Below are 16,185 nucleotides of genomic sequence, written 5' to 3' on the forward strand. Positions count from 1 at the left end.
TAACACCATCCAGAACACTAGTACCATAGAACCACCCAGAACACCAAAAACTATCCAGAACACAAGAACCATAGAACCATCCAGAACACTAGAACCATGGAACCATCCAGAACACTAGTACCATCTAGAACACTAGAAGCATCCAGAACACTAGAACCATCCAGAACACTAGCACCATCCAGAACACTAGAACCATAGAACCATCCAGAACCATCCAGAACACTAGAACCATCCAGAACACAAGAAGCATCCAGAACACTAGAACCATCCAAAACACTAGAACCATCCAGAACACTAGAACCATCCAGAACAATAGAACCATAGAACCATCCAGAACACTAGAAGCATCCAGAACACTAGAAGCACCCAGAACACTAGAACCATCCAGAACACTAGAAGCATCCAGAACACTAGACCAGTCCAGAACACTAGAACCATCCAGAACACTAGAACCATCCAGAATACTAGAAGCATCCAGAACACTAGAACCATAGAACCATCCAGAACACTACAAGCATCCAGAACACTAGAAGCATCCAGAACACTAGAACCATAGAACCATCCAGAACACCAGAACCACTCAGAACACTAGAAGCATCCAGAACACAAGAACCATCCAGAACACTAGAACCATAGAACCACCCAGAACACCAGAACCACCCAGAACACTAGAAGCATCCAGAACACTAGAACCATCCAGAACACCAGAACCATCCAGAACACTAGAAGCATCCAGAACACTAGAACCATCCAGAACACTAGAACCATAGAACCATCCAGGACACCAGAACCACCCAGAACACTAGAAGCATCCAGAACACTACAACCATAGAACCATCCAGAACACTAGAAGCATCCAGAACACTAGAACCATCCAGAAGAGGAGAAGAATCTTTAAACAAGCCCCAGCTTCAGCAGGCCATACACACTGGGTGATGTAGTGTGTGAGCTCAGCAAGCCTAAGTATATTTCTAGTATACTGTAGTTAGTCTTCTCTCCTTCACGCTGCGGACAGAGAGTAAGACAATACATTCATTTCCGTTGTTGCTTCATTCAGCTCCACAGATAAAAGAGGAATGATGTTGCTTCATTCTGCTCCACAGATAAAAGAGGAATGATGTTGCTTCATTCTGCTCCACAGATAAAGAACAGAGGAATCATATTGCTTCATTCTGCTCCACAGATAAAGAACATATAAATTATGTTGCTTCATTCAGCTACACAGATAAAGAAGAGGAATGATGTTGCTTCATTCAGCTCCACAGATAAAGAACAGAGGAATGATGTTGCTTCATTCTGCTCCACAGATAAAGAACAGAGGAATGATGTTGCTTCATTCTGCACCACAGATAAAGAACAGAGGAATGATGTTGCTTCATTCAGCTCCACAGATAAAGAAAAGAGGAATGATGTTGCTTCATTCTGCTCCACAGATAAAGAACAGAGGAATGATGTTGCTTCATTCTGCTCCACAGATAAAGAACAGAGGAATGATGTTGCTTCATTCAGCTCCACAGATAAAGAACAGAGGAATGATGTTGCTTCATTCTGCTCCACAGATAAAGAACAGAGGAATGATGTTGCTTCATTCAGCTCCACAGATAAAGAACAGAGGAATGACGTTGCTTCATTGAGCTCCACAGATAAAGAAGAGGAATGATGTTGCTTCATTCAGCTCCACAGATAAAGAACAGAGGAATGACGTTGCTTCATTCAGCTCCACAGATAAAGAAGATGAATGATGTTGCTTCATTCTGCTCCACAGATAAAGAACAGAGGAATTATGTTGCTTCATTCTGCTCCACAGATAAAGAACAGAGGAATCATGTTGCTTCATTCTGCTCCACAGATAAAGAACAGAGGAATCATGTTGATTCATTCAGCTCCACAGATAAAGAAGAGGAATGATGTTGCTTCATTCAGCTCCACAGATAAAGAACAGAGGAATGATGTTGCTTCATTCAGCTCCACAGATAAAGAACAGAGGAATTATGTTGCTTCATTCAGCTACACAGATAAAGAACAGAGGAATGATGTTGCTTCATTCTGCTCCACAGATAAAGAACAGAGGAATGATGTTGCTTCATTCAGCTCCACAGATAAAGAACAGAGGAATGATGTTGCTTCATTCAGCTCCACAGATAAAGAACAGAGGAATTATGTTGCTTCATTCAGCTACACAGATAAAGAACAGAGGAATGATGTTGCTTCATTCTGCTCCACAGATAAAGAACAGAGGAATGATGTTGCTTCATTCTGCTCCAAAGATAAAGAAGAGAGGAATGATGTTGCTTCATTCTGCTCCACAGATAAAGAACAGAGGAATGATGTTGCTTCATTCTGCTCCACAGATAAAGAACAGAGGAATGATGTTGCTTCATTCAGCTACACAGATAAAGAACAGAGGATTGATGTTGCTTCATTCAGCTCTACAGATAAAGAACAGAGGAATGACGTTGCTTCATTCAGCTCCACAGATAAAGAAGAGGAATGATGTTGCTTCATTCTGCTCCACAGATAAAGAACAGAGGAATGATGTTGCTTCATTCTGCTCCACAGATAAAGAACAGAGGAATTATGTTGCTTCATTCAGCTCCACAGATAAAGAACAGAGGAATGATGTTGCTTCATTCTGCTCCACAGATAAAGAACAGAGGAATGATGTTGCTTCATTCAGCTCCACAGATAAAGAACAGAGGAATGACGTTGCTTCATTGAGCTCCACAGATAAAGAAGAGGAATGATGTTGCTTCATTCAGCTCCACAGATAAAGAACAGAGGAATGACGTTGCTTCATTCAGCTCCACAGATAAAGAAGATGAATGATGTTGCTTCATTCTGCTCCACAGATAAAGAACAGAGGAATTATGTTGCTTCATTCTGCTCCACAGATAAAGAACAGAGGAATCATGTTGCTTCATTCTGCTCCACAGATAAAGAACAGAGGAATCATGTTGATTCATTCAGCTCCACAGATAAAGAAGAGGAATGATGTTGCTTCATTCAGCTCCACAGATAAAGAACAGAGGAATGATGTTGCTTCATTCAGCTCCACAGATAAAGAACAGAGGAATTATGTTGCTTCATTCAGCTACACAGATAAAGAACAGAGGAATGATGTTGCTTCATTCTGCTCCACAGATAAAGAACAGAGGAATGATGTTGCTTCATTCAGCTCCACAGATAAAGAACAGAGGAATGATGTTGCTTCATTCAGCTCCACAGATAAAGAACAGAGGAATTATGTTGCTTCATTCAGCTACACAGATAAAGAACAGAGGAATGATGTTGCTTCATTCTGCTCCACAGATAAAGAACAGAGGAATGATGTTGCTTCATTCTGCTCCAAAGATAAAGAAGAGAGGAATGATGTTGCTTCATTCTGCTCCACAGATAAAGAACAGAGGAATGATGTTGCTTCATTCTGCTCCACAGATAAAGAACAGAGGAATGATGTTGCTTCATTCAGCTACACAGATAAAGAACAGAGGAATGATGTTGCTTCATTCAGCTCTACAGATAAAGAACAGAGGAATGACGTTGCTTCATTCAGCTCCACAGATAAAGAAGAGGAATGATGTTGCTTCATTCTGCTCCACAGATAAAGAACAGAGGAATGATGTTGCTTCATTCAGCTCTACAGATAAAGAACAGAGGAATGACGTTGCTTCATTCAGCTCCACAGATAAAGAAGAGGAATCATGTTGCTTCATTCTGCTCCACAGATAAAGAACAGAGGAATCATGTTGCTTCATTCTGCTCCACAGATAAAGAACAGAGGAATGATGTTGCTTCATTCTGCTCCACAGATAAAGAAAAGAGGAATTATGTTGCTTCATTCTGCTCCACAGATAAAGAACAGAGGAATGATGTTGCTTCATTCTGCTCCACAGATAAAGAACAGAGGAATCATGTTGCTTCATTCTGCTCCACAGATAAAGAACAGAGGAATGATGTTGCTTCATTCTGCTCCACAGATAAAGAACAGAGGAATCATGTTGCTTCATTCTGCTCCACAGATAAAGAACAGAGGAATGATGTTGCTTCATTCTGCTCCACAGATAAAGAACAGAGGAATGATGTTGCTTCATTCTGCTCCACAGATAAAGAACAGAGGAATTATGTTGCTTCATTCTGCTCCACAGATAAAGAACAGAGGAATGATGTTGCTTCATTCTGCTCCACAGATAAAGAACAGAGGAATGATGTTGCTTCATTCTGCTCCACAGATAAAGAACAGAGGAATGATGTTGCTTCATTCTGCTCCACAGATAAAGAACAGAGGAATCATGTTGCTTCATTCTGCTCCACAGATAAAGAACAGAGGAATCATGTTGCTTCATTCTGCTCCACAGATAAAGAACAGAGGAATGATGTTGCTTCATTCTGCTCCACAGATAAAGAACAGAGGAATCATGTTGCTTCATTCTGCTCCACAGATAAAGAACAGAGGAATGATGTTGCTTCATTCTGCTCCACAGATAAAGAACAAGGTGCATTAAATGAAGAACAAACTGAATGTACAAGACTTTCAGACACTGTTAGAGGGTGGCGTTAGAGGGTGGTGTTAGAGAGTGGTGTTAGAGAGTGGTGTTAGAGAGTGGTGTTAGAGGGGTGGTGTTAGAGGGTGGTGTTAGAGGGTGGTGTTAGAGGGTGGTGTTAGAGGGTGGTGTTAGAGGGGTGGTGTTAGAGGGGTGGTGCTAGAGGGGTGGTGTTAGAGGGTGGTGTTAGAGGGGTGGTGTTAGAGGGGTGGTGTTAGAGGGGTGGTGTTAGAGGGTGGTGTTAGAGGGTGGTGTTAGAGGGGTGGTGTTAGAAGGTGGTGTTGGGGGGTGGTGTTGGGGGGTGGTGTTAGAAGGTGGTGTTGTGGGGTGGTGTTAGAGGGGTGGTGTTAGAGGGGTGATATTAGAGGGGTGGTGTTAGAGGGGTGGTGTTAGAGGGGTGATGTTAGAGAGTGGTGTTAGAGGGGTGGTGCTAGAGGGGTGGTGCTAGAGGGGTGGTGTTAGAGTGCTAGAGGGGTGGTGCTAGAGGGGTGGTGTTAGAGGGTGGTTTTAGAAGGGTGGTGTTAGATGGTGATGTTAGAGGGTGATGTTAGAGGGTGGTGTTAGAGGGGTGGTGTTAGAGGGGTGGTGTTAGAGGGGTGGTGTTAGAGGGGTGGTGTTAGAGGGGTGGTGTTAGAGGGGTGGTGTTAGATGGTGATGTTAGAGGGTGATGTTAGAGGGGTGATGTTAGAGGGTGGTGTTAGAGGGGTGATGTTAGATGGGTGGTGTTAGAGGGTGGTGTTAGAGGGGTGGTGTTAGATGGGTGGTGTTAGAGGGTGGTGGGGCGGTGTTAGAGGGTGGTGTTAGAGGGGTGATGTTAGAGGGTGGTGTTAGATGGGTGGTGTTAGATGGGTGGTGTTAGATGGGTGGTGTTAGATGGGTGGTGTTAGATGGGTGGTGTTAGATGGGTGGTGTTAGATGGGTGGTGTTAGATGGGTGGTGTTAGAGGGTGGTGTTAGATGGGTGGTGTTAGATGGGTGGTGTTAGATGGGTGGTGTTAGAGGGGTGATGTTAGAGGGTGGTGTTAGATGGGTGGTGTTAGATGGGTGGTGTTAGATGGGTGGTGTTAGATGGGTGGTGTTAGATGGGTGGTGTTAGATGGGTGGTGTTAGAGGGTGGTGTTAGATGGGTGGTGTTAGATGGGTGGTGTTAGAGGGTGGTGTTAGATGGGTGGTGTTAGATGGGTGGTGTTAGATGGGTGGTGTTAGAGGGTGGTGTTAGATGGGTGGTGTTAGATGGGTGGTGTTAGATGGGTGGTGTTAGAGGAAAATGGAAGTTCCATTAAAAAGAAAGTGCTATATTATTATTAAAATCCTCCTCCTGTTCTCCCTCCATTTCAGACTTTTGATTCTCTCGCTCTCCTCCCCGTTCTCTGTCTTCACAAAGGAGTAGGGTGTGAGGAGTTGAACAGGATAAGTTCTCAGTTCTCTGTCTTCACAAAGGAGTAAGGTGTGAGGAGTTGAACAGGATAAGTTCTCAGTTCTCTGTCTTCACAAAGGAGTAAGGTGTGAGGAGTTGAACAGGAGAAGCTCCCTGTCTTCTCTACTTTGTATCCAGATCCTGTCTTATTGATGAATGGCTCTGAGACAGGCAAACAACAGCTCTCTACATAAACAGCACTGTGATTGGAGAGTGGATGATACTCCCCTACACTCTCAATCTAACAGTTCCTGTAGATAACGCGCAACACACACACACACACACACGGTCCTGGGTCGTCTGATAAAGCAGTAACCACAGTCGTATTTTACTGTGACACTGTTGCCTTTACATGTTTATCGTCAGTAGCAGCAGCTCGGCTCTCCTCTCTCCAGATGATGTATGAGTTCATAATGAGGTCTGTTCCTCCCCTCTAAAACAATCTCACCCAAACTCTACACACACAGCGAGAAACAATCTGCCCTTAACTATTTCCAGATATGTCTTCACCCCATCATTGGCTGTACACTTCCATGGCTATTATGTATGAATTTTCACCGGGACAAAACAATTGCAAACACTTGAGACGTAAACTCTCCCAGTAGTTCATATCCCTACCCTGTTATACTTCAACTGTCATTTATTATGATTGAGTGTGTGCACATGTGTGTGTGTGTGTGTGTGTATTAGTGGGAGGATGGGGGTTGCGTGCAACGTGCGTGCGAGTGTGTGTGTGATATATGAAGTCCAGTGTATGAGTTATGGGCTCGTATAGTGTGATATACGCCCCTAAACCGCTGTTCTCCATAACTTCCCAAAGCAGTGCACCCTGGGTCACACATCTCAACGTTATTAATGAAATGCAGGGAGGGGGAAAAACAATCATATTCATAAAAGATGATGTGTTTATCTTTCCCACTGAAAATGTATTTCCTGCCTAAATTAGCCGAGTTCCCCTTAAACCTACATTTGCCAGATAATTGATGTGATACTAATGGTCCAGCTAGGATATATGGTGGATAGGACACCTGATAACACACTGCAGCAACTGCCTGTGACACATCTATCTACACTTCCAACAGGTTTTCCATCACTGTCTCTCGCTCTCTGTCTTTCTTTCTCATAACTATCAGTCACTCTCTCCCTCTATCTCTCTCTCTCTCTCTCTCTGTTACTCACTCTCTCTCCTCTTTCTCCCGGCTCATGCTCTCTCTGAGTTGTTGCAGTCGATCCTCCATGTCTTTACTCTCCTGGGCCAGCGTCACTGTCTCCATGCGCAGCTCTCGCAGGTTTCTATGGCAACACACAATCAATCAACAACAATCAATTAACCTTATCAATCACTTATCAGACTAGAGAAGCATATACCAGTTCATCAATTACATTGATTACCTATTAGACCAGAGTAGAGCGTCACCTATCGATTCATCCATCTAAATCAATTAACTATTAGCAAATAAGAAACACCAAGGAATAGGATCTATTTACGTTACATTATGGAAAAAACAGAAAGCAACTATCAGCATAAATAGACAAAGCCCATCTCCTAATGATCCAACGTCAAGAGAAAAGAATAGGGAACAATGGACAAAAGAGAGAAGACAAGAAAAATTAAAAAGGTTTGAAATTTTTATCACATATGGAAGCACGACAAAACCATTTACTTTTTTTAAAAAATTGAAAACAAGAGCATTTTGGTAGATCCTTTACCTACAAGAACAAGCATTGGTTTGTCCCTATCAACTCAGAGTTGAGCCGGTGTTGCTTTGGGGAAGAGAGCAACAGATGAACAACTCTTCACTTACCTGGCATTGAGCTTGACTGACTTGGGCTTGTTGGAAATCACCACAAAGTCATTTAGATTCATGGCTCCACACTCTCTTGATCTTAGTTATTCCCTGTGCACCTTTTGTGTGCCTTTTTACACACGGCTCCCTGCTGTAAAAAAAAAAACCCAGATGAATCATATAAAACCTTCTATTTATTTCACTGATCAGCCAGGTCAGGCTAAATCACACAGAAAATACTGCTGCAATAAAATGAACTGAATATCCGAGGCAAAATATGACACAATTGCATAGTCAGGCAGTTAAAACCTAACCAAAATGACAGAATATTGTAATGGCTATTAATAACAGCAACAGGTAGTTTTGAGGTATCATCACCTTCTGTGATTACACATGTTTGTTTAGGCTAGCTAACTAGCTATCTACTGTACCAGACGTTAACGTTTTTGGCTAGCTAGACTGGCTAGTTTAATTAACTAGATAACGCAAGTTAGCGTTCCTGTCACTTCGAGACCATTCTAATTTCTCATGTTCTTTTTTTAAACGTTATGTTAAATAATTACCTCGGATTTATCTTCTTGTGTCCCCTTTTAGCTATTTTAAACAAAGTTGGTTTCGAACAAACAGCAGCAAAACGGTTTCTTATCCTTTCTCAAGACAGAAACATTTGTGTATGGTTTTTGTGTACGGTTGTTTCTATGGAAACGTAACTCTCGCGATAGTCCACGGGAAAGGAGCAAGGATTTCCTTACCGGCACAACGGGATTTACATTTGAAATTACCGTTTTTTTCGATTGCTAAACGACAGTGGGCACAACTGGAGTCACATGTGCAAAACTCTAACTACAGTCTGCACTACCAACAGTCACCTGAGCTAAACAGTTCACATCACCTGCAAAAGTCATTCCAAGCAACACAACTCTTAACACATGGCTCAAAACACGCTCAGTGCAGCCAAACACTATGCACAACCCTCACTGAGATAACACACTGTCACTCAGAACACACTGAGAGTAAAAACACTAGCATCAAACACCAATACAGAAAATACAAACTTCTCATCTTTACAGTTTGAACAATTTCAGTGACTTCATACAAAGTAATATTTTCTTCAAAGAAAAGAGTGACATTCTTTCACATGATTTATTAATTTTTTTAGAACATAACAATTCTTTAAGGTAAATGAAAATTAGCAGTTTGCTTCAATAGTCTGTAGTAATTTACGGAATTACAGTAATGAGAAAAAAAAGGTAGAAACTAAAAGTACATACTGTAATTCAAACAAATAATTGAGGGGCTAATCCTGCCTCTCTCTAGCATCAGGCCACAGGTTTTCTTCAACATCACATCTAATGTTTTCTCTTGCCATGCACCTGGGGAAGAACCTTCTGGAGTGCCTTATCCATCCCTGGCAGTCCTCTGGACTCGTGTCCTCACATCCGGCACGCATGGCTTCCAAAAGAGACATTTGGTAATGCGGGTGGTGACCAAACACTTTCCACCTCCAGGCAGAGAAAAACTCCTCTATTGGGTTGAGGAAGGGTGAATATGCAGGCAGGTACAAAACCATAAATCTGTGATGTGCTGCAAACCAATCTGTGACAGCTGCAGAGTGGTGAAAAGCAACGTTATCGCAAACTATGACAAAAACTTTGGGGTTTCTTACTGGCTCCCCCTGTTCTGCTGGCACTATCTGAGCATAGAGCTGTTCTAGGAAAGCTATAAGCCTTTCTGTGTTGTATGGGCCAATGAGTGGTGTGTTGAGAAGCAAACCATCATTGGCCATTGCAGCACACATGGTGATATTTCCCCCCCTTTGGCCTGGAACCTCCACAGTGGCCCTTTGACCTATAACATTCCTTCCTCTGCGCCGTGTTTTGGCAAGGTTAAATCCAGCTTCATCGATAAATACAAATGAATGTGGTCTTTCCAGTGCTTCCACCTCCATTACTCTCTGAAAAACAGTAAGTGCACAGTTTTACTGTAGAAATGCTAGTGTTTTTTTTTACTGTAAATATTTTGTATAGCTGTGTACGTAACTTCAGACGTCTTACCTGGACATATTGGTATCTTTGCTCTTTTACCCGTTCACTGTTTCTCTCGAACGGTACAGTGTATAACTGTTTCATTGTAACTTGGTGTTTCTATAGGACTCGAGCAATAGTTGTTGTGCTGACAGAATTAACATTTTCAAATATATCATTATCAGCCAGCACTCTATCTTGAATCTCCCGCAGTTTTATTGCATTGTTGACAACAACCATGTCAACAATAGCATTTTCCTGCGCATCTGAAAATATTTTTCCTCTTCCCCCTGTTGGGGGCAGCCTTTGGGTCCTGTTGTAAAAATATATTTTACAGTCAAACTTACTGTAATATATATCTGTGTAAATATTCTATAATTGCAATACAAAATAGATTCCTGTAATGTTTTCATTTACTGTAAGGATGTAACTCTCACCTGTTTGCATGATGGAAAATTCGCATTACAGATGCCACTGTGGATCTTTGCAGATTGGGTTGCACCCTCAACCCTGCCTCTCTCAATGAGAGACCATGGTTCACGACATGGTCTATAAGTGTAGCCCTTATTTCATCTGAAATAACAGCTCTTTGTCTTCTTTGTCTTCCTCCACGCATCCGCCCTCTCCCTGCCACCCTTCTCCCTCCACGAACCCATCTTCCTTGTTCCATTTCCAAAATGAGTCTTTCTGAGCTCTACCTATATATACTGTAATATGTGTGTGTGTTCACTAACAAGTCTAAAACAAGACACCTGCTTAGCCTTTCAGCTGAAATTGCAATCAGCAGTGTTTGAAAGGCACAAGGCTGAAATCTATTCCGTTTTGAATGTGTGGTTCACAGTTTTGACAGCAGTGTGTTAGCATTTGAACAAAGTGTTGTAAATCCACAGTGTTGTGCAGGTTGTGGTTAAAGTCATGGGATAAGTGTGTAGAGTTTTGAAAACTGTGTTCAAGCAATGAAAAACGAACTAGAGTTTGGTCCACATGAACTGCTGCTGTGCAGACTGTAGTTAGAGTTTTGCACATGTGACTCCAGTTGTGTCCACTGTCGTTTAGCAATCGAAAAAAAACTGTAAATGGATTTTATCTGCTCACACTCTCCTCAAATTCTAATTTACAAGACGCCTGTAAATAATGTGTTCAAGGATGGAAATCTGACATCATATTCAAAGATAGGCAAGACCCATATTGCTGCTGCAATCAAGGACAGCTGGAATTATTTAATTAAAATCATTATAGGGTTCATATTAACTTATGTAGAGATTACGTTGTGATTAAAACCTTAATTAAATTAATCAGTGTGTCTAAATTCGCCATCAAATGAGCATAGAAATGTTATCTTATTTTTCTTTGTTTTTATATATTCAGAAAGCAGTACTAGCCTATTTGAGCATGACACCGAGACACACACTGTTTTCACATCTGATTCTTTTAGACGCGTTAAATAAGCGCTTATAATCGGGTCTTGCTTTTAACACGCCGCATTATCTGGTATATCAGTCGCAGAATGTGTGTGTGTGTGTGTGTGTGTGTGTGCACGTGCGTGTATCCTTGTATCCTGCAGCTGAGAAGAGCTAGGCCCGTGTCTCCAATAACAACATAGCCAGATCTCATTTGTATTCTGGGAAAACAGAATCTTTCAGATCTGCTATTCCAAAGGCAGTCTTCCAGATCAGGCCATACCTCCACCCTCTCTCCCTCTCTCCCTCCATCACCCCACCGCTCCATACCTAAAATGACTGGCAATTACCCTGAAAGTGCCCCCCCCCCCCCCCCCCTGGTTGCACCTGTTGTCAGGAGCAGGTAGGTGCGTGTCGAAAAGTGTGGACCATGACAACCAGCCGCTCAGGGTCATACAGGGGTCATTGTGGGGTGTCGCCCTGTCTTTCCTACCTGCTGCTTAATCTCCCTCAGCCCCAACCCTCCCTATAAAACACCACAATCCTCTTCCCCTGCTTGCTCTCTTGCTCTCCTACGCTCTCGCCGTCTCTCTCTCTCTCTCTCTCTCTCTCTCTCTCTCTCTCTCTCTCTCTCTCTCTCTCTCTCTTTCTAACCCTCTCTCATCTGCCCCAGCCAACACAGAGACAGTCAGGCATGTCCAAGCATACTTATTAGGACCAGAGAGGAGAAAGAGAGAGAGTGATAGAGAGACAGGTAGGAAGAGGGTACATGGATGTAGAGAGTAAGAGGAAAAATGGGAATGAGAAAGAGAGAGAGAGAGAGAGAGAGAGAGAGAGAGAGAGAGAGAGAGAGAGAGAGACAGAGAGAGAGAGAGAGAGAGACAGAGAGAGAGAGAGAGAGACAGAGACAGAGAGAGAGAGAGAGAGAGAAGAGAGAGAGAGAGAGAGAGAGAGAGAGAGAGAGAGAGAGAGAGAGAGAGAGAGAGAGAGAGAGAGACAGAGAGAGAGAGAGAGAGAGAGAGAGAGAGAGAGAGAGAGAGAGAGAGAGAGAGAGAGAGAGAGAGAGAGAGAGAGAGGCAGGTATAACCAGTGTGGAGTACCAGTTAACAGTCGCATGTGAAAGGAGCAGCATTTTGTCCTGAAATGTCAGGGCTATTTCATTCATTAGGAGGCAATCATTGTGGCTGTATTGAATGTCATCTGTTAGGTTAAATTTCCCTGCCATGAACTAACGATGGACATATATTGACTGTCTGGGATTGGCTAGAGAGAGGAGACCTTTGAGTAATGCCACAGAGACCAGTCGAGGGGTGCTAAGCCGAGACAGGAGATTACTTATTGTTCCACTGCTGCAGGGCTTTGCTCTTATGGAGGAGGGAGCAACACCATCGTCATCATCTTCATCATCAAAACATACCCATCAGTATAATCAGTTTAACTACCACTGTGCACGCAGACAGTGTGTGTGTGTGTGTGTGTGTGTGTGTGTGTGTGTGTGTGTGTGTGTGTGTCTATCAGTGGAGGCTGCTGAGGGGAGGACGGCTGATAATAATAGTTGGTTCGGAATAAATAGAACAGTGTTTTTTGATATCGTTCCATTCATGCCATTCCAGCCATTATTATGAGCCGTCCTCCCGTCAACAGCCTCCACTGATGTCTATGTCTAAATCATGGAGATGGTGTCCTTCAACTCCATGGCTCTGGTCACGTGAGCAGCCAAACCAAAGGTCTAAAAAGGTCATTGGCGCTGAAAGGTCATTGGAAGGTCATAAAGTCAAAAGGTCAGGTGACCTGTGACCTGTCACTGTGTGGCTCATCTGAAGAGACAGGAACCGCCTGGTGTTCTCCCAAGGCAGACAGAACATGGAGCTCAGAGGGGAGTGTGACCTTTTCACTGCCACTGGGGATGGTCTACGACAGCTGGATTCACCGGACCAGAGGGAGAGGGGGGACACAGGGAGAGGGGGGAGACAGGGAGAGCAGGGCTAGAATTCTGAATATTTCAAAAATCTCCTCAGTGTACAACATAAAACACCAAATAATGAATGCAGAGTAGAATTAGGCCGATACCCACTAATTATCAAAAATTACAACCATCTAAAAGGAAGCGATTCCCAAACCTTCCATAACAAAGCCATCACCTGCAGAAAGATGAACCTGGAGAAGACCCAATTAGAACCAAATAAATCATGAGAAAACAAAAAGATAACTACTTGACACATTGGAAAGAATTAACAAAAAAACAGAGCAAACTAGAATATTATTTGGCCCTAAACAAAGAGTACATAGTGGCAGAATACCTGACCACTGTGACTGACCCAAAATTAAGGAAATCTTTGACTATGTACAGACTCAGTGAGCATAGCCTTGCTATTGAGAGAGGCCGCCGTAGGCAGACGTAGCCCTCAAGAGAAGACAGGCTATGTGCTCACTGCCCACAAAATGAGGTGCTGCACTTCCTAACCTCCTGCCAAATGTATGACCATATTAGAGACACATATTTCCCTCAGATTCCATAGATCCACAAAGAATTCGAAAGCAAATCCAATTTTGATAAACTCCCATATCTACTGGGTGAAATACCACAGTGTGCCATCACAGCAGCAAGATTTGTGACCTGTTGCAACAAGAAAAGAGCAACCAGTGAAGAACAAACACCATTGCAAAATACAACCCACATTTCTGTTTATTTATTTTCCCTTTAACTATTTGCACATTGTTGCAACACTGTATACAGACCAATGACATTTAAAATGCATTTTTTCTTTTGGAACTTTTGTGTGAGAGAGAGAGACAGATAGAGAGAGAGAGAGAGAGAGAGAGACAGATAGAGAGAGAGAGATACAGATAGAGACAGACAGAGAGAGAGACAGATAGAGAGAGAGAGAGAGAGAGAGGAGACAGATAGAGAGAGAGAGATACAGATAGAGACAGACAGAGAGAGAGACAGATAGAGAGAGAGAGAGAGAGAGAGAGAGAGAGAGAGAGACAGAGAGAGAGAGACAGAGAGAGAGAGACAGATAGAGAGAGCGAGAGACAGATAGAGAGAGAGAGAGAGAGAGATACAGATAGAGAGAGAGAGATACAGATAGAGACAGACAGAGAGAGAGACAGATAGAGAGAGAGAGAGAGAGAGAGAGAGACAGAGAGAGAGAGAAGAGAGAGAGAGAGAGAGAGAGCTAGAGAGAGAGAGAGAGAGAGAGAGCTAGAGAGAGAGAGAGAGAGAGAGAGCTAGAGAGAGAGAGAGAGAGAGAGGGGGGGCAAGAAAGAAAGAGAGGGAGAGGAGAGAGAGAAAGTGAGAGAGAGTGAGAGAGAGAGAGAGATATTTTTATTTTTCACCTTTATTTAACCAGGTAGGCTAGTTGAGAACAAGTTCTCATTTGCAACTGTGACCTGGCCAAGATAAAGCATAGCAGTGTGAACAGACAACACAGAGTTACACATGGAGTAAACAATTAACAAGTCAATAACACACAAAAAAAAGAGAGTCTACATACATGTGTGCAAAAGGCATGAGGAGGTAGGCGAATAATTACAATTTAGCAGATTAACACTGGAGTGATAAATGATCAGATGGTCATGTACAGGTAGAGATATTGGTGTGCAAAAGAGCAGAAAAGGAAATAAATAAAAACAGTATGGGGATGAGGTAGGTAAAATTGGATGGGCTATTTACCGATTGACTATGTACAGCTGCAGCGATCGGTTAGCTGCTCAGATAGCAGATGTTTGAAGTTGGTGAGGGAGATAAAAGTCTCCAACTTCAGCGATTTTTGCAGTTTGTTCCAGTCACAGGCAGCAGAGAACTGGAACGAAAGGCGGCCAAATGATGTGTTTGATTTAGGGATGATCAGTGAGATACACCTGCTGGAGCGCGTGCTACGGGTGGGTGTTGCCATCGTGACCAGTGAACTGAGATAAGGCGGAGCTTTACCTAGCATGGACTTGTAGATGACCTGGAGCCAGTGGGTCTGACGACGAATATGTAGCGAGGGCCAGCCGACTAGAGGATACAGGTCGCAGTGGTGGGTGGTATAAGGTGCTTTAGTAACAAAACGGATGGCACTGTGATAAACTGCATCCAGTTTGCTGAGTAGAGTGTTGGAAGCTATTTTGTAGATGACATCGCCGAGGCTTTGTTGCAGAATAGAAAGCCGACTCTAGATTTGATTTTAGATTGGAGATGTTTGAATTGAGTCTGGAAGGAGAGTTTACAGTCTAGCCAGACACCTAGGTACTTATAGGTGTTCACATATTCAAGGTCGGAACCATCCAGGGTGGTGATGCTAGTCGGGCGTGCGGGTGCAGGCAGCGAATGGTTGAAAGCATGCATTTGGTTTTACTAGCGTTTAAGAGCAGTTGGAGGCCACGGAAGGAGTGTTGTATGGCATTGAAGCTCGTTTGGAGGTTAGATAGCACAGTGTCCAAGGACGGGCAGAAGTATACAGAATGGTGTTGTCTGCGTAGAGGTGGATCAGGAATCGCCCGCAGCAAGAGCAACATCATTGATATATACAGAGAAAAGAGTCGGCCCGAGAATTGAACCCTGTGGCACCCCCATAGAGACTGCCAGAGGACCAGACAGCATGCCCTCCGATTTGACACACTGAACTCTGTCTGCAAAGTAGTTGGTGAACCAGTCAAGGCAGTCATCAGAAAAACCAAGGCTACTGAGTCTGCCGATAAGAATATGGTGATTGACAGAGTCGAAAGCCTTGGAAGACGGCTGCACAGTACTGTCTTTTATCGATGGCGGTTATGATATCGTTTAGTACCTTGAGCGTGGCTGAGGTGCACCAGTGACCGGCTCGGAAACCAGATTGCACAGCGGAGAAGGTACGGTGGGATTCGAGATGGTCAGTGACCTGTTTGTTGACTTGGCTTTCGAAGACCTTAGATGGGCAGGGCAGGATGGATATAGGTCTGTAACAGTTTGGGTCCAGGGTGTCTCCCCCTTTGAAGAGGGGGATGACTGCGGCAGCTTTCCAATCCTTGAGGATCTCAGACGATATGAAAG

The 16,185-nt window shown here is 43.3% G+C and overlaps 1 protein-coding gene and 1 long non-coding RNA gene across 2 annotated transcripts in view; both read right to left on the reverse strand.

The window, feature by feature from the left end:
- Positions 1 to 8,461, reverse strand: part of zbbx (zinc finger, B-box domain containing) — a 121,259-nt gene extending 112,798 nt beyond the window's left edge. The window contains exons 1-3 of the mRNA XM_036961521.2: positions 8,308 to 8,461; positions 7,763 to 7,895; positions 7,137 to 7,250 (exon numbers count right to left, since the gene is read on the reverse strand). Coding sequence (XP_036817416.2) covers positions 7,137 to 7,250; positions 7,763 to 7,824 — 176 coding nt within the window. The 5' untranslated portion in view covers positions 7,825 to 7,895; positions 8,308 to 8,461. The remainder of the gene's footprint in view (positions 1 to 7,136; positions 7,251 to 7,762; positions 7,896 to 8,307) is intronic.
- LOC149972428 (uncharacterized) overlaps positions 1 to 16,185 on the reverse strand; it is a 503,925-nt gene that overhangs the window by 400,396 nt on the left and 87,344 nt on the right. The gene's annotated exons all lie outside the window — the stretch shown is intronic.

The sequence above is a fragment of the Oncorhynchus mykiss genome, chromosome 24 (genome assembly GCF_057628025.1).
Source record: "Oncorhynchus mykiss isolate SJ-2025 chromosome 24, ASM5762802v1, whole genome shotgun sequence".
Lineage (NCBI taxonomy): Eukaryota > Metazoa > Chordata > Actinopteri > Salmoniformes > Salmonidae > Oncorhynchus > Oncorhynchus mykiss.